General features: G+C 37.5%; 1 protein-coding gene across 1 annotated transcript in view; it reads right to left on the bottom strand.

The window, feature by feature from the left end:
• Positions 1-1,007: 1,007 nt before the first annotated feature.
• LMBRD1 (LMBR1 domain containing 1) overlaps positions 1,008-19,510 on the bottom strand; it is an 82,309-nt gene continuing 63,806 nt past the window's right edge. The window contains exons 14-16 of the mRNA XM_010565794.1: positions 15,224-15,299; positions 1,631-1,722; positions 1,008-1,465 (exon numbers count right to left, since the gene is read on the bottom strand). Of these exons, the coding sequence (XP_010564096.1) occupies positions 1,346-1,465; positions 1,631-1,722; positions 15,224-15,299 (288 nt within the window). The 3' untranslated portion in view covers positions 1,008-1,345. The remainder of the gene's footprint in view (positions 1,466-1,630; positions 1,723-15,223; positions 15,300-19,510) is intronic.

The raw sequence follows: 19,510 nt of genomic DNA, 5'->3' as shown, positions 1-19,510 counted from the left end.
GCATTAACTAAGCAACTCACCTAAGATTTCTTGAAATACTGAAACTGAATTAAAATTCAGAAGTTCCTGAGAGCATGCTGTTCTGAAATACTGCAGGAAGAGGCAGACTGTTTTTGAAACAACTGAACAGAAACCTGCCAGTTGTAAGAGTTTGCAAACATGTAAGCAGGACATACTAATAATTCCCCTGCATTTCAATATTTAAAAATTAGTTTTATAAAAAGATTACCTTATCTAAGTTACATTTCCATGTGCTTGCATGGACTATAATTTCCCCTCAAGTAGCATTAGAAGTTTAAAAGCCTGTACTTGTAAACATTTTCTTTGAGTCTGTCAAAACATATATGAAGATATTTTTCAGCCTTAGAAATATAGCTCAGTAACTATATAGCTAAAATAACATTACTTTACAAAGACAACATGAATGACAAAAATATTTATGAACTGTGTTTATATAAACATATTGGCTTGTAAACAATTTGACAGCATTTACATTAAATATTGAAAGAAAACTTCAAACTAGACAATTTGCATTAAAGAGAAAAATAAGTTAAAAATCAATCACATCTTAATTATTCCATTGGTGAGTACTAAGTCAGGCACCTGGCAGTTTCAGAACTGAACTGTACCAAAACACTGCAACAGTGCTGAATGTTGTCGTTTACACTAATGATTTCCTTTGACAGAGCAAAAGCCACCTCAGTTACCTGAGGGATTCCCATGGGATCACAACTCAGTAGGGACAACAGTATGAAAATTAATTACTCTTCACAGACTAGGAACTCACCACTTAAGTGGATGTTTTTGGCATACTTTAAGGACAGTCTCTTGTTAGCTAAAGCTTTACATGGGAACCCCAGAAATGCCAGGAAAGCTAATGCAAAAGTTAAGTCACATCCTTCTGAAAGTGTAAACCTCATCCAAATCTTTCTAGCAATGTTTGCACCAGTTGCAGGATTCTAGCTAGTTTTATTTATGAGCTTGAATAAAAAAAGTCCTCCAAGTTAGGCATGAAAGTATTTAAGAAAACTTTAGTTAACAGAAAAGCATCATGAATTATGAAATAGTTACAACAGCTCATCAAATTTTACATCAGAAAGTTACATATACATTTAATCATAAAACAGTATTTTCTAGATATTATTCAAACCCAGCTTCAATATTTGTTCTGATACAACAGTGATACTCAAAAAGTGATATTCAGTTTTTTACCCCTTTAAGTGAGTACACTTATTTTCTCTATGTTTACAGGTGCAAGGATGCTTTTTTGGATACCAAATCCACATGGGTATGACTTCCAACATAACTTTAAATTACGTTTTTCCATCTTGAAGGCAAAAGGCTATCAACGGTAATAAACAGACAGTTCATCATCACTCATGTCTGAATCATCTTCATCCACTTCACCTTCAATTACTGATTTCTTGCCTTTACAGCATGAAACAATTAATCCAATTAAAAAGACCTGCAAATTTAAAATAAGTAGTAAAAGTTGCTGTTATTCAATTAAGAGGCATACAAGGGCAATATACGTAAAACAACATGGCAGTGTGGTGATGCAAATGATTCAATGACAACTACTGTAAATTATTCAACTTGATTCAGTGATCTCTATAATCAAAGTACTTACTACAATGAATGCCCAGTTCCCAAAGTAATAGGCAGCACTGAAGAACCAAAATTTATGAAGAAAGAGGTACGTCCGAGTAACGATACACTGATCTAAAAGGAAAGCAAATAGTACTGATTAACACAGAACAAATAAAAGTCAGCTAATTCCAATTTATAGGATAATTCAGTTTGAGAGTATTCAGCTCTGAGCAACAATTACACTCCATTAAATCAAATTTACTCTCCACTACCAAGAAAGCATACAAGAGGGGGATATTTGTTATTATGGGAGAGCGACTATGAAAACAGGTAACACTAAGCTAAGAGTTATACAAGTAACCCCATTACCATTGGGTACAATTTCTCCTACAGACATGTCAACTATTGCCTGTTCCAACAGATCCTAGTTACTCCCCATCTAAGATAAACTGTAGCCATAATGAGGAGATACAAGGCAGATTCTGTATTAAAAAAAACATTTCAGTACTTTGGAAAAGAGTCTCTCTACCAGGATCGGGTAAGTTTTGTACAAATCAAAGTCAATTACAAAGTTGAGTTACATAGGCAAAAAAACCCAAAACAACCCACCACATACTGGGGCTTTTATGACCCAGATAGCAGAGGGCTTATTTGTACCCAAGACCCGACAGTACTGGTTCAATCTTACTCCTTCTCTAACACCATAAATACAGCCACATCCAGAAATACTACCTAAGTATTCTTCTTCATTACAAAGTGGCAGGTTTTAACAGAGTTAAGAATCAAATTGTCAAGGCTTTTTTCAGACTGCAGACAGATAGCATAAAGGCTTGTATGGGACGCTGCACCCGGACCACTCAGGAGGTCACGTCAGAGGGCGGCCGGCAGGACACGCGAGCCAGCCGACAAACCTCCCCGGTGCAAGGAGAGGTGCACGGAGTTCGTGCTAAGGTATAACATGATCTCCTGGGTTTTCTCATTTACTATGCTTCAAACCCCACCTAAAGCCCATTTCAGAGCAAAAACTGGCATCTAAACAATTTGAACACTAGAGAAAGTAAGCAACCCCGAATTTGCCTGTTCTTCCCTCAGTTCTGACCCCCAGTTTGGGAATACCCCCTAGGTGCAGTTAAAGTACAGACTTCCCACCTCCTGAAATTGGGAGTGATGTGCTGCTGCTTATATAGTTGAACTCTTAGCACCGACCTAACAAGCTAGCAACCTGACAATCTTCAGTTTCTGAAGGTAAATATTTTATTTAAAGTAACTTCCACATCAGATACCAAGCTGCTTTAACAATACCACATACTATAGCCCAGTATTTCCTGGGGAGAGAAGAGTTAGGAGTTGAGGACAGGTCTTTATCAGAAAGGTCTGCCGCTTGACCTTGCCAAGATGATCCCCCCCCCAAACTAAATCACTCCAGTGTCTAGAATGATTGTATCTAAACAGAGAAACAACTCCTTTCCTTCAACAGTTCTCCAATGACTTCATAAAACTAACCAAATAATTTAAAATATTAAGTGAAATGCTACTTTAAGCAGCAGACTGATTTCTGGAATCTATTACACAGTATCAGCAGACAAAAAAAGAAGTTGAACTGGGATTTCACAATTACTAGACACAAGGGATCCAAACCACAAATAGGCACATTCTGCAGATAATTAAAGTGCAAAACAGCTTAATTAGAGAAAGCATGCTTTTCTACTAACACAGAGTGAAAGCACAAGGAAGGAATTTGGCTGAACTAATCCTTTCTGGTTTTCCAGACTAGATCTCAGTTATGCAGAGAAAACTGACCCCCCCGTTAAAACCAGTCAATAGCACTTATCCTACAAAAAGAAGGAAAAAAATTGTAAAGTAGCACACCATTCAACGTTCCATCTTTTGCTAGCACGACACGTCCATAGAAAAGGTGAAGTTTCCGACAAAGCAAGAAATGCCGGCAGTGAAGATGCTTCATAATTGCAGATAGTATTGTCAACACCATCTGCAGCTCTCCAGCTGGTTACATGAATTAAAAAACAGCTAAAAGACTTTCAGATGGCTCTCTACAGTAATTGGATTAAATAGATGATGGTAAATATTTTAGAACAGTTTGACCTTGAGAAAACATTTCTGTGGAATGTCACAAGTTCAGCTCACAAAATTTTAGTTACTCCTTCTGAACGAAGATATTATTAAATAGGCTGACATAACATGACATTTTTAACCAACTCATTCCTCCATGACATAATTTAGAATAAGTTATAATGAATAACCTGAATTAAGGTAACTACTTGTTATCCAGAAAGATCATTGTGAATATTACTGACAGATCTTGATCATTTGGAACAAAAGTATATGTGGCAAGCTACCAAGCCTCCAATAGATAATTGCCACCTCTTTAAGAATACAGCATATTACATAGAGCTGACCAAGCAACAGAGCCAAACAGCCAGGATTCAAGACAAAACAATGTTTTAAACAAAGAATGACAAGTGCTAATATCCACAGCTACCTGTAGAGTCAATATTTTATTTCAAGTCCACTGATAAAGTCTTTCATACTGGTGAACTGGAAAACCCTTAGGCTCAATGTATTAATATTCTCAAACAAAGGCCTCTTTGAGAAGTGAATTAGCTAGTTTAAGATGAATTACAAGGATAAACAAATCTGTTGATAAACCAATCTTAAAGCTTAAATAGTCATTTCATGCACTGAAAACTCAAATTATGAGAACTTATTTACAGATAATGAAGTCTGTCTTTTCTGCATCTCAAAATACAGTGAGCTTTCACAAAAGCATTTAGAAGGAAATAGTTTAGGGAAGAGTTACAAATTGTTGTGAACAACACAATTTAAAGAGACTGGAGTTCTCTGGGAGTCAATACTGAGGTGAACACTTGTTTTACCTCTTTGTTAATCAACTGGACAATGAAACAGATTATACCCTCTGTAAAACTGTAGATCAAACTGGGGAGAAGTGGGGATCAGAGGCTCAACACACTACATGGTAAGATTCAGAGGGACCCTATTTTTCCAGCCCCTTGAAATAGTCCTCAAAGTTTAACAGAGAAAGAAGTCCTGCACCTGGAACAAAGTGACACCATGCAACAGTGCAGGCTGAGGGTTGACAAGATACAATGCAACTTTCCCAAAAGTGACCTTATGTCCCGGTAGACAAACAGAACATGAACAGTATTCATCTGCAACTCAAAAACGTAACTGAATATCAGGCTTCATTAACAGGAATACAGCCAACAGGTCCAGTGAAGTGATCATTTCCTTCTGTTCTGCCTGGAACCACACCTGCAGCAATGCCATTTTGGGCTCCCCAGTAAGAAAGAGGCATTGACATACTGGAGCAAGTCCAGTGGAGGACCACTGCAACAGCTAAAGCACATAGCATACAATGAAGATGTGTTTGTTCAGCTTGAAGTAAAGGTGTTTGCAGGTGTGTCTTACTGCTACCTCTGCTATCTAGCAGGGGCCTACAAAACACAGGGCGAAATTCTTCCTAGACCTGCACAACAAAAGGACAACAGATGACAGAGTTTTAGCAAGAAATACTCTTATTAGAAACTAGGAGAAGCTTCACCATCAGCATAAACACAGAAGCAGGCTACCCAAATATGTTTCAGAATGTTCATCCGTGGAGACATTCACGACTGGACGGACCCAAGCAACCTGCTGTCCTTAACCCTGCTGGGAAGATGGACCAGACTACCTCTTGAAGTCCTGTGTGTGCTCAAAATCATTACAATTCACATTACATGAAGGTAGATAGAGACAACACAGATTAGATCTAACACTAAACATGGTATTTTAGATGGAAAACCCAAACAGAGAATAAGAATGTCATCCACGGACAGATGAGGTTCACATGCCCAGTTTCAAGCAGAACCTAGTTTTGCTTAAAATACACTCAAAACTACTTCCCAAAGGAAAACCTACAGCTTTATTGTGCTTTATGTGTAAGCACTGCATATTCAAAATCCTAAAAGCATTGAAGGCACAGCTTCAGGTATCCAAGAACACTTAGCATTTCATATGGCCCTGCTGCCAACCATCCAAAAGCTATGCTGCAAAAAGCAGCTGCTGCTTGCACTCCAACTTGCAACTTCAGCTTCAAGAAAGGGTTTGATGCATTTCTAAACTTAAATTATACATCAAGTTCCAAAAGGTTTGCTATGTCACCTGCAAAAGGTGTAATTAAGGGGAAACCTACATTTCTTCCTTATGGGCATTACTTCTGGGCCTGCATCTGCATTTTAATAAAAGGAATTTCTTAATTGGATATCTCATCTCAGGTAAGAAAAGTGTGTTGTAACTCAGACCGCTTATGGAAGACTACAGAAGTGTGTAAGACCCACGGATCGGCTATATGTGGCTACAGAGTACACAGAATAAGAGTCCTATTACGTAGTTTTATCTGGGAATTCAACATTTCACTAAGGAAATCATGTAAAGAGTTATAGTCAATTTATAGTAATCAAACTGATCACAAAAGTTAAGTAACTTTGCCTGTACAAAGAACGTGCACAAGGAAGTTAATGGCCCAAAAAACCACATGACACTTCAACTAGGTAAGAAACCAAGTGACATCTAATGGCGTAAGACCCATACAGCCATATTCCATATTCATCACTGTGTCATGTCCAATTAATTTTTCTCTCAAGAAACAGCTACACTTCTTCTACCATAAATACCCATTGAGTGATGAGAAACCCCTTTGACCATAAGGGGGGAAGGAGTGCTACAGTACCGTAAGCAATCCTGAACCACATGTACTGACATGTACTTGTTTTCTGGTTTAATAAAAAAAATTCAAACACACAAAATAGTGGAAAAGCAAATAAAATTTAGAAAAAAAAATACTCTGCTAAAGATTTAAACCTCAAGAGACAGAACATGGACTTGTTTCTGGTTCTGGCTTTGGTCAGACCAAACTGTTCAGATGGGCGAGAAAATAAGCTTCAGGAGTCCTCAGATATTAGAAGGTATATCAAAAAGTTCTGTAATTGCAAGTTTCCCCTTTGCTCTTGTACCTATCATTCATCACTTAACATCTTCATCCATATTTCTAAGTGTTAAGGTCACTCCAGGACTTCCAATTTCCACAGAAGTTCATGTTTAAGATAGTATTTCATGCATCACTTTCACAAGTTTCTCTGGAAACAGATTTATGGAGTGGCAGTAACAGCTGCCCCCAGTCACAAATGTAATATTTCTTCCTTTTCTTGTTGGCTGAACAGGGCAAAATATGACTATGTTCTTAGCTGCCTGTTACTCAGCAGTTTCTACAAAAGTGGTTTTTCACATATGCTATTTGAGCATATCCCCACTTATTCCATATTCTTCTCTGCTGTTATATATATACACACATATACATAAACACACTCACACAAAATTAATACTAGTCTCAATCAACTGTTGAGCCTGTCTTTGTACTTTCACAAACCAGCCCCTCTGCTGCTGCTTCTCTGGTTTAGGTAGCTAAAAATCAATCTGCTATACAAAGCTTTTACAATTTTTAGTTTGTGGCGTCTCATACCAGTTATCTCCTTCCCTCAGCTAACTTCTCCCAGAAATTGCTCAAACCTCCAAGTTGTCGCTATTTCAGCTTTCATAACAATGCAAGTATTACAGGGCTTTACCACCACTTGCCTCAAGGGTAACTTTGCAACAAATTTACACCTTTGATCCATTATCAGACTGAAAAACACGTTGGAAAACATACTACTGGAATTGGTTCATTCACAAACAGCAAGGATCTGAAAACACTTCCCAAATGGTTCTATGTAGCTACAATAGCTCCCCATTTGAAGAGATTTGAATTGCTAAGCTTCCAACATTTCAAGCTGACAGCACTTTGAAGTGCACTACAGAAGCAGGAGTATCAAATCATTCAGATGTTAGACAATAGTTTGCAGCTATCTACAATCTTTTTAAATATAGGTCTAACATGCAAGCACAAAAAGCTGCCTGCTGTTTCATCCCAATTGTTTTGGGCTGGGTTTTTTGTTTTGTTTTGGGTTTTTTTGCTTAGCTCGAAGTGGTAGTGAGATGGCACTTAAAAGACCTGTAGAAACTAAAAGTCTAGCTGGATACAGTCTAGTCCGAAGAAACCTACCTTATTCAACAAGAGCTGCTCAGTAGGTTTGGAATCAAATCCTACCAAAGGGAAAGATTTAGCAGGCTAAAGAAGAGCCAGGAACTTGGAAACCAGGGACTAATGAGGAACCTGGAAAAACTATTTGGGACAAGCTATAATTTAGAAAGCAGACTCTGCTTTTTTCAGTGACTCAAGCTACAGGTAAGTTGCATCCAATACCTCATATTGCATATCTGCAAATCAAACCCAACCTGATATAAGCCTAGACAGCCAGAAAATGATGTAATCAATGTGAATCAGTCTGGTTTTACAACAAATAGTCAGATCTTATTTTGTAACAAAAGTTACAAGTCTGGATAACCAATAGCTATTTACAGTTACTTTGCAGTACATTAACTACTGCAGCAGTCATACAGCTTCTTGATGATAATTACACACTAGAAATGTTTACATTAAATGGCTCAAGAATCTGCAAGTCCTATCAGTGCTAGCAGGACTTCATAGCATAAGGAGGCTTCCAGTAAATCCTCCATAATATTGTGCTGAAACAAGAAAAAAGTCACTGATCAGCAAAGTTTCTGAATGCTAAATAATGAGAACAAAGTCCTATTGAGCTATCTGGGTCACAACCATTTTTTCCAACAATCAAATTTAATCAAAGTGGCATATATGAACAGGAGATGCAAGATTTAGTTGCAGAAAGAGCGTACTAGATCTTGCAGACAAGCAAGCACAAACAAGCTTTAGCTAAATACAGGCAAGAGTTCTCACCACTTCCCTCTATACATTCAAAGAGCCTGTCAGTCCTCTTTTAGCCTTTCTAGATTTGGAGTTCATCCTAGCACAGCTATAGCATTACAATGGATAATTGCACCCAGCTATAAAGGTTTCTATTTTAGTTTGGTTACTGAGAACCTGTGAGGGTGCCAAGATTTGCATGTATTAACAAACCAGAGGAAAACCGTTTAATGAGATTCAAAGAGCTAAACCTGTTAATCTCATTTTTCCTAAGTTTAAAGGATGACTTGATTTTAACCTTAATTAAATACCTTCCAGTGAAGAAAATACTAATGCTACAAGGCCATGTGTATAGTGAAGAGGTACAGCATTAACCAGCAACTAAAATCTGAAGCCATGTTAACTCCAGAGATAAAGTCCTTTTTCTACAGGGAAGCAATAAACCATTGGATCAATCTGCAGAGGGAAAAAATGTTCTCTGTTTCTGTTGAAACTAGATACCTTTTGAAACATTATGTACCATTTAGTTTAAGTATGAACACTGGCTAGATGTGTTTGGACACAGGCTGTATAATTGCTGTTTCTTGCCTTCAAATAGCTGCCTTCAAATTTGAGCTTCTGCAAGGTGTTTTCTGAGTCTCCCTTGAACGTCTTATTTTTAATAACTGAAGGCAAACAATTCTTATTTTAAAGACATAGCTATTGATAAACTTCAAAGGCAATACCCTAGGTATGAACATGGATGCAAGATTCCAGAAAGCAAGCAATGGACAGCATAACCTACCATTTTCATTCTAATCAAAACACTTTCCATTAGCAACATACCACATTTTCCAGTATCAGCTCAGTACAAGCTTGAACTTAAGCTAGTTCAGACTTTTTGAAACTACATTATACCACTTGCCCTTCAGTGTCATTTTTGTCATGTCCTTTCTACTTGCCTCATCCTGTCTTTAGCTGACCACTTAAGGATGTCTGACCTGTGTGAGAAGGATTCATTGTTTTCACCATCCTGAGATCATGCTGCATGGAAAAGAATTTGGAAGATGGGGAGAAAGAAGTTATTTTAACAGATTGATCTTGACCTCTTAATACCTTTACACAGAGTACCTCATATTCTGTCTGTAGACAGAAGTATTTATAGCCAGCTAACACTCAAAGAAGCATTTGACAAAGTAGGACAACTTTCAGTGCTGGAATGCCTTGCTTATTCTCTGGCGAACGACTATCATTAAAGAGTCAAACTCAAAAGACCCAGTGCCAAATTCTTTTAAATAAGAAGTTGGATGTGCATTAGTGACTTTCTCATTAATGATACTCTGAAAACAATGGCTTCCTTCCCATCCTTTCCCATTTTCTGCCTCCTTCAGACACATAATTTATGACACATTTGACTGTAATCCAGTCAGGTTTCTCTCTCACAGTTCAGACTGACATTGGACTGGGCAAATCCTTTCATCCAACCTAGCTGCAGGACGTGGCTTAGGCAGTGAAAAAGGCCATCTTCATGAATTGATTCTTTCTAGTTCTATTGGGCAAGCCATATTTGAAGATGGACAGGAAACATCTGTATGTAGCTTCACCAGCTGTAGTTACAGATTGCTAAATTTTCTGCATGGCTGTTCTTGAGCATGTTATATAGTGAATTCATCAACTGTCTGCACCAAGATAAAAAGATGATTTGATTACACCAGCAGAAGCAGCTCCCATCATTTAATAGAAATTATTTCCAACACATGTTGTAAATTAATGTTTCTCAGCGATGAAAAGATTTTGTGGCATTGCTAATTACAGAGAGGCCAAATACGACACCTTTTGATATGAGAACTGCCTTTATTAAAAGGATCATTTTGTAGACTAAGTATTGATAGGTCTCTTACTCAAACAGGTTCTTACACTGGGTTCATTACTTCCTTTCAAGAATGGGTGCATACCCCTCAATCCTTTGTAAGAAGCTTCAACTCTTATTCCAAAGTACTGATAGTATCAGAGCATCTCACTTTATTGTTGGGCTTAAATTCAACAGGCAGTAGAACTAGGATGTTGATGCAAGAAGAGAATATGCAATTGCTTTACTGCTAAACTCCATTTAGCATTTCAGAGTATTTAGTAAATTCAGCCTCTTCTCTTTCCAGTTATGATCTCTTGGAGGGAGAAGAGAGATAGTTCAGAGCAGCTCATATCTGTCCACAGTGGTGGGGTGCAGAAAAAAAGCATAGGAATTGAAGTTTCTACAACTGCACATCCATGAACAAAGTACTGCAGAAAAATATTTACAGCACTCCTAGCTACTCATACTATTTACAGCTGCCAAACAGGGCTTTCTGCAGTCAAACATGAACCATTGTCCTTATTTATATTGAGTTCTCATGATTATAAAGGACTTCAATACTGTTATGTATAAGTAGAGATTCAGGGTAAAGTACTAGTAAGGTCATTCAGTAAAACAACAGGAAAACTGATAAAGTCCTCACTGAAATCCTCATTCAGGCTTTTTGCGGAGCATTTTATAACTTTGCAAATTAATTCATTTAAAAAAACATTTGGAAGTGGTAATCTATGGTCATAAGATACTTAATACAAAATTACTAATACTGAAGGTTCAGAGCAACTCGCTTGTGCTTTCACTTTGCACGACTCCTGGATTTCTCTGAAGAAGAAACAAAGAATACGGTCCTGTTTTGGCATTCATATTTGGGGGTCCTTTCCAGCTTGAGTAATGTCTACATCTAGTCTTTATTCAGGCTAAAACAAAACCTGAGGTCTTGCACTTGTTGACTTCCAGCTGATAAGAGTCCTATATGAAGGCAAAGACCTAATTAACACAGTAAGTCCTGCTCAGTTCAAAGCCTTAGAAATGGAGATAAATTTTTTTTCTTTCCCACTTCACATGCAGTTGCAGTAAGTGCACGCCTGCGCAAGAGACCCAGCAGAGAGACTGTACCCAGCATTTAGTAGGCCTAGGGTAAAGCTCATTTCCCCAATTAAGGAAATGAAAGAATCAAAGGGGAATTCATAGCATGTTATGCATTTAAAGTGAATGATGCTTAAAAAACAACTTGCATGGTTTTCTGGTCTAGAAAGAGGCAGATAGTGTTTATCAGATCTCATAATTATGGTTGGGAAAAGTCTTGTATACAGGCTTGCAGCTGAGCCACTGCTCATTTACATTAGATCTCATTAACCTGTTTAGCTAAACCTATACCAAGCTGTCAATGCATTAGTCCAGCTGCAAGAGTCTTAATCATGGAACTGAACTTCTCTGCTTGACCTTATGCTCAACTTAACTGTGGACCCAACAGTTCAGCTGGCATTAATCCTTGAAAACAGTGATCAATGAGGTCTTTGCCCAACTATATTGAACACTGAAAACTAATGCTGGTTTTGCCTATAACAAATATATTAAATTTGCTGCTCCAAAAGACTATTTTAAAAGCTTTTAAAAAGTTTGTGTTAAGCAAAACATGAACTTTTTGTGCAAAGTAACTAAGAAAAAGGTACTTCATTGAATTATAAGATGTAGCCTGCTCTATTACTTTTTGACTTCTCTTTCATGTAGTTATGCTATTATGCCCTCTGGCATTCAGCATAAGACAGATTCATCTCCTGCATACCAGGCATAAAGAGAAACAAGCTTTACTGCATGAAAGCAGACAATATAATGCTAAAACCCCACAAATTATGTATTTAACAGTAAATACTTAAGACTATGGTTTTTATAAGATTATATTTTAAGTGCCTTATGTTTCTCCAGAAAGTGTAATTGTCCTTTTCATGAAGCCAAACACTGGTTTGAAACACATATATAGAAAACACTGCCCATTAAAGCCTGAAGTTTTAACAATATTGACGTTTGAGAGTATTAGTTGCCACAACAATGATCAGATCAGGTCTCTTCTACCATCTCAGGAAAGAAAAAAATGTACTTAGTTACAGTAAGTAGAGATCATATCTACAACATCTGAGTATTCAATAAGAGAGAGCAGATTGCTATAAGCTTATCTATCAGCACAGCCATTAAAAGGTCATAGTTTGTTTTATGTTTAAGGAAAAATGCCTGTTAGAATTAATTCAGTTTAAAAAAACAAAATAAAGTAAGTGCTGAGAAGACAAATCAATATTTGCATTTAGTTCCAGTTCAGTGGTTTACATAAGATAAAACCCTGGTACCAGAGAAGTCAATAAAAGCTGCAAGTGCTTGGCCAACCTTTATCTTAACTTGAAGTTAGCTGCACCTGGTTTTGCTCTGTGTCTAGTATCCTTGAAAACAAGGGAAATTGGATTTAAAAATCTAGTTCCTACCTTCAAAATAAGCTTCACTTCTCAATATATTCTATCTGATCACAGAGCATAAGAGTAGCATCTACAACAGTTATTTTCATTAGTTTTCCTTATCCAGTGTTAAAAATAACAGGTATTCCAAGGCAAGTATTACATTTCCACTTTCTAAAACTGACTCAATGAAAACAGTGAATAAAGTGTTTTCACTAATGCAAATTTTTTTTTTAAGTTGAGCATTATAACAAACCTTTCATTTATAAAAACACTTCAATGGCCTGATTGTATCTGTAGTTAACAACTCCACTACACCCTTCTGATCACATTAACATTCACATTTAAAAATATCCATCCATCTTCTACTTACACTAGGCTAGGATAGGACAGCATACCAATACCTCCTCCACCTCTTCCCTATTAAGAAAGCAGAGCATGACTCAAAAGATACCTAGTGCAACAACTAGTTAATGACAGCAAACCAAAGCCATCACTTACACAGGCCAAGTCTTGTGTTCAGCACGTCACAACATTAGTTTTATGCATTAGCTATATTGTTTCCATTGATCAAAGCTAATTAGGAAAAAAATCGTGCAAAGTATTCAGAAATACAAAAACATATCATCAAGCATCACTGGAGTTTAAGAAGCTTATTTCAAGTCCAACCCAGTTCCTATGATTAAGCAACAAAGTCTGAAGAAATCAGACTATTTGAATTTTTCCCAGAAAAGTCAAGACTAATGAGCTCATCGACGCCAGTGAGTGTATTCTTCTCCAGCAAATACTAGCCAAGCCAAGAAGCTTTTCACAAGAAACAAAGATCTGTACAACCTGCTCAAAGTGATCTCATTTTGAAAGATGAGAGATTTTGCTCTTCTAGACCCTGCCACAAAAGAGTTTCTATTTTTAATCACAAAAATATGGCAGCTTAAATATGAATTGAAGTTACATGTGTCAAAATATCAAAACACTTAAAGCCGCATTAAGTCTAAAAATAGCCATCAAAAATAAAGGTGGATGAATGATTTATTTGAAGTATGGGGGAGACAGGAGAAAAAAATCCATCCACCTTGGGAAATTGTATGATACACCAGGAACAACACTAACACCTACATACTAAATTTGAAGATGAGTTTAAACACAAGGGAACCACCTTGCAAAAGAGTCCATAGCCTGATAGACTGGGAACAAAGAACTAACAGCCCAGTTATCTCCACTTGTACAAAAATAGTTTAAGATTAAGTATTATCTTTCCCAATAACACAAGGAGGAAGAAAACCTGAGGAGCTGCTAAGATCTTCTAGAAGCATAGTCAGAATTCAGGAGTTAAAAAATACTGATAATAAGATGAGACTATGGGACAACTTATTTATATTTTCTATCAATTAACAAAACACTGTCAAGCCTTTTTATGAGTATATAAATGCATACATAATTCAACTCCTCTTTATACAGAGAAGCTGAAAGTTTGCCAGAGTGAGAACAATTGAGAGCTTCAGCCTGAAAAAATCTGGACCATCCTGAAGGCCATAAATCTTTTGCCAAGATCAATTTTTTTCAACAAGAGACCAAAGCAATCAATAAAATTGACGGTGACCTCAAAGAGCAGTATCAGTACAGCAATGACTAGTGCAATTCAAACTGTACAAAAATTGTTTATATGCAGAGGAAAAGGAAGGGAAAGGCAACTTTGTAAAAGAAAAAAAACAAATCCAGCACAAATTCAATTAGCTTGTTTTTTAATGAAACCATGCTAAAACTCATTCCCAGCTTTAGCCAAGATTCATATAGGAATAAAGACTAATTAAAACATTACCATTCCAAAAAAATTCAACATTAAGGCCTACATAGATGGAAAGTCAAGGAAAGCTCCACAATTATCCATCTTCTTGCTAATCACTACTCACAGCTCCAGAATATCCACAATACAGCTCCTGCCCAAGTAACTGATCAAAAAGGGATAGTTAATAACACAGATGAGCAAGAGTCATACTGGATGTTTTAGGAAATGATAAATTAAGAGTAACAGGATTACAGGAAAATAGCCTGGGACATCTATTTCCACCGGTATTGTTCATGGAACAGCCCATATTTACACCTTACTACAAACTGCAGAATTCTCTTATCTGTGAAGTTGCACTGAGAAGTTCAGATCTTAGGTTTCCTGAGTACACTATGAAATTTAATAGAATACTTCTCTGTATGTTTGGATGACAAACATATGCACTGAAGTGACAACTATTCACCAGCTAGGGTTTATTTTTAAGGTCTTCTAGAAACACCTTAAAGCAAATGGGAGATGTTTAAAGTTAATAGAATACATTGTTACACATGGTTTCTACTAAAAATAGCTATTTCTTCATATGAATTAAATAAGCTTTAAGCAAGCTGTTTTTTGGACATACCTACGCATCAAAGCTTTGTATTAGACTAAAGCAAATCAAAGCCATGAAGAGATTGAGCTGCTTATTACAGCTGAGCATGTGCATATCATATAGGTAATACAAGAAAGGAACTTCTTACCTTCAGGTGCATCTGCATCACATTCTTTAGATACAAATGTCACATTCCTTGGCTGGCCATCAGTAGTTTTATTACTCTGCATTATAAATACAGAAAATTAGTACACTAGTCTACCAGCAATATTCTTTCATACACAATAATAGCCCCTGAAACAAACACATCTCTCAATAAATTATTAATTTTATAAAAAAGGCTTTGACAAACCTCTTACAATATTCAAAAGGATTAAGATTGGTTTTGAACACTATAGGCAGAGTAGGCTGTAAGTGGTACAAGGTGAACATTTCTAAATAAGCTTTCATTTAGGAAAAATTAATAGCTTGTGCTCTTTTCAAAGACTCATGAAAAATAAAAACTTCATCTCTGAAATTAAACCTTTTAATTGTGCATAAAATTAATTTGGAATTCAACTTTGGTGATGAAGACACCACAGAAGTATTAGGCTTGCATAACGATACCTAATACAGTTTACTACTGGTCTAAAAGCTAGATGATAGTATCTGATATACTTAAAAGCCAGAGCAGAGGAAGACAAATTGTGCTGAAGTGAATATTGAAAACCCAAATATTTCTGTTTAAATTTCTCAAATATTTGGTCAACTGACCCTTTCAGAGACTACATGAATTCTTTATGTACCATACTTACTTTTGAATAATCAGTGAATAATTTTAGCAGAGTCTAATGCAAATCCTTTGTACTACATTGATTTCTTCATACACTAATTCACTTCAAAGGGTCTCTATCTACTGTACTTACTTTCACCCTCATGATTTCCTAAACAGGAAGCCCTCTGAAAAAAATCAGTAAGGGTCAACACCTTTTCTCCTTCAGGTTGAAGAAACCATGTCCCTTAAAATCTACCAGAAATCAGTACAAGCTGGCACATAAGACTAAATGTTTCTCTGACAACTTAATTGACAAAGTTTAACAATATTAAGTAACTTCAGCTTTCACTCCGAACATTCAGGAGAAACAACCAAGTGCCTATCCTAAAAAGCAGCAGTTTGTATGAAATTCAGTTAGCTGCTCATACAAAACACATAGAAGCGTGGAGACCATTACTGCCTTAGAAGAAACAGATGCGAAAAGAGTACGAGTAGGCACAAGAATTAGGAACTGAAGTGGAACCAGAGGTAAGAGGACAATGTGTAGATAGAAACAATAGGATAAGAACAGAAGACATGAAATTTCAATTATTCACTGTACATGTAGCAGTAGTCCACCTCCAGGAGGTATTCCAACTGGCTGTCACCATTACAGCTTACACTGCCTATAGAAAGTGCTTCTTTCAAAAAAACAGCATTATATATTGTACAATTATAGAAGGGCATACAAAAAGCACAGAACAATCTCAATCTTGCCACTTCAAAATTGTCTTCCTTATCTTTGTTCATTTTAATTTTTAAACAGTAGAAATTTAAAATACAACACACAACAATAGCTAGACTTGCAGGTTTCCTTTGATAACATCTTCGCTTTTTCCCAGGTTTGATATCATTCTTGTACTCCATAGACACTCCTATAATTTAAGGCCTCTGACATATCCAGATTCAACTCCAAATGCTTTCCACAAGCTCAAGGCACTGGGGTGTACCCTAAAGTCATAAGATCAGCCTCTTCTTTGCTAGCAATCCCTTTTCTCCTACACAAGGCAAAACTTTGTAAAGGTCCACTGAAAGTTTTCTACCTTTTCACAAAACAGATATGAAAAAAAGTATTCCAAAAGAGAGATGTAAAGCATGTCATAGTATTAACCCTTCCTAATAAAAACTAAGAACCACATTTGCCATGCTAAGAGGAATATTAATCTCATTAACTCCATTAGCTAAACACCATTTTCGTTTTTATGTAGCTAGAATTTCTAACATTCAAATTTAAGATTCTTTAGTATATAAGTAGTATTACACAAAGCAAACTACACAAGTATTAAACAAAGCTAAAGTAGTCTGGCACAAAGCTAACTCACACAGAGAAGTAGTAAGTTGGAAGTTATTACTTATACTAAAGGGTTAACTAAAACCTAACAATACTTATGGCAAGACTCAGCAAGAGTTCAGTATCACTTCATCTAGTGAAAGACATTAAAGAAAAAAAAAAAATCACACCTTTGCCAGCACAGAATTGGTTTCTACATGCATGGTTTCTACATCTCTTCCAAGTAGTCCCTGAACAGGCCAAAATCTGCTCCCGAGTCCAGGGTTGCGATCCTACTATTTGCCCTATTCTCTCCTCTTAGGATTCTGAATTTCTACCATCTCATACTCACTGTAGCCAAGACTGCCCTTGATCACTTCTTCCGTGTTTTCAGCACCAGGTCCAAGACAGCATCTCCCTATTTCAGCTCCTCAACTGCCTGTGTCAGGAAGTTGTCACCAGTATACTCCAGAAGCCTCCTGGATTGCTTGGGCTCAACTGTGTTGCTCTTCCAGCAGATACCTGGGTGGCTCAAGCCTCCTATGAGGACCAGGGACTGTGAACATGAAGCTACTTAGAGGTATTTTCAGGGATCATCTTCCTGATCAGGCGCCTGCAGCAGAGCGTATCACCCATGCTAATCTGCCCTCTAACCCTAACCCAGAAGCACTTAGCTGGCTCGCTCATCCCAAGGCAAAACTCCAGGCATTCCTCTGCTCTCTCACATAAAGGTCAACTCTCCCTATGGGCCACGCCAGCCTGTCAATCTTAGAGCCCGCACCTAGCCATGGTAGCACCCCAGCCGTGTGAGCTATTTCACCATGTCTCTGATCCCAGTGAGAGTGGAAACCTGAAACTGCATGCAAACTTCTAACTCCTTCTTTGTTTCCCCTGCTGCATGCATTCGTATGCAGGCACTTCAGAGGCACCCAAGTTGCGCTGATTTCCCAGAAAATGTAGGACAGCTTTGCCCTTAATGCTGTCATCTCAGCACTTCTGTATTAGCATACATACACTTGAAGTAGAGCCCCTTTTGCCCTGCAGGGCACAGAAAATGACTGGACACGGAAAAGATGCAGAAGTGACAGCAGAGATGTGTCTACAGAACAATTCCTCAAAATAATTTACTTGGCGTTATGCAATAGAGCACTCAAGTCTCAGACATTTTTAGTATGAGTGTTGTCAGAGTAAAACTCTAGTGTTCCAGTTATCACATCCAGTCCAGAGCTGAAAGCAGGATGCCTCAAGGACAAGCAAGAGACAAACCCAAGTACAGTAACTCAGTGTCTGTGCTTCAAGGAGCTGACACGTTTTGGACACTTAAAATAGCAAGCTATCATATAAAGGGTTAGGTTACGGCCTATTACTTACATAATTTGTTCCTGCTTATGTTCAGAATCAAGAACGTAAAAGGATCTGTTTGCACACTTGGCCATCTAAGGGATACTTTCTGGCCATTTAAAGGATACTTCTGAATTCCTGCTGATAACAATGGAGACACTCAGTGTCCTGCAGCTTAGCTCCACTCCTCCAAATTGTCTATGTGAAGGCTGAGGAAGGAAAGTGACTGCTGCTGCTCTGGCCCTCAACCAGGGAAAAGTATCAGTGTCACTTACAGCAAGCAAATGCTGGCCTTCTAGTTTCTGTCTGGGCCAGTCAAGTCTTACAGGTCCACTAGGTAGAAACATCAGCAAGCACTGGTCTATCTTTCAGACAAATGGAAAAAGACCTGGCCTGATTGAACAGAAATAGCAATTACACTTCAAGTATGGGCAAAGTTATGTTTTTGCTACAAAGCTGAGAAGGTGGCCTGGATGTGGACAGAACTCTTCACCTTTGTGAAAGGCTATAAAGAGACTCACGGCTGTTTAGCAGATGTTACAAAGGTTGTCTTAAGAGATGAAACCAAGCATTCCTCAGTGTTTGAAGAGCTATGCAAGTTGACTAAAGCCTCAGTTGGTAAGGGCACAGTATCCAAAAGAAACTTTCAGAAGTTTCCTACAGACATCATAGCTGAAGACACTTTTGATTAATTGGGGACACATGGTTTGAACACTCCATTGGTCAAAGAGTTAAATAAAGAAAGCAGCCCAGCTCTAGCTAACATTAATAGCCTCACAAGAGCTCCGTTTTTCTACACATATTCAATTATCAGGAAAAGTCGACAGCACTTCAAAGTTAAAAGGTCTCGTTCAAGAGTAACAGTCTCCAAAGGAACCAGTTCAAGATTCAAACAGGTTTCTAACCTGTCTAATGCATCACTACAGATTTGGATTACAAATCAGTTTGACACGTTACTAGATTGGGAATTACTGTAGAGCAAAGAAAAGGGGGAAGTGCTCCTTTTACACACTGTCTTCATGAGCCACCAG

This window comes from Haliaeetus leucocephalus, unplaced genomic scaffold (genome assembly GCF_000737465.1).
Source record: "Haliaeetus leucocephalus isolate CR32 unplaced genomic scaffold, Haliaeetus_leucocephalus-4.0 Scaffold195, whole genome shotgun sequence".
Lineage (NCBI taxonomy): Eukaryota > Metazoa > Chordata > Aves > Accipitriformes > Accipitridae > Haliaeetus > Haliaeetus leucocephalus.
The sequence above is the reverse complement of the archived record's forward strand: the minus strand, read 5'-3'. Positions and strand labels throughout refer to the sequence as shown.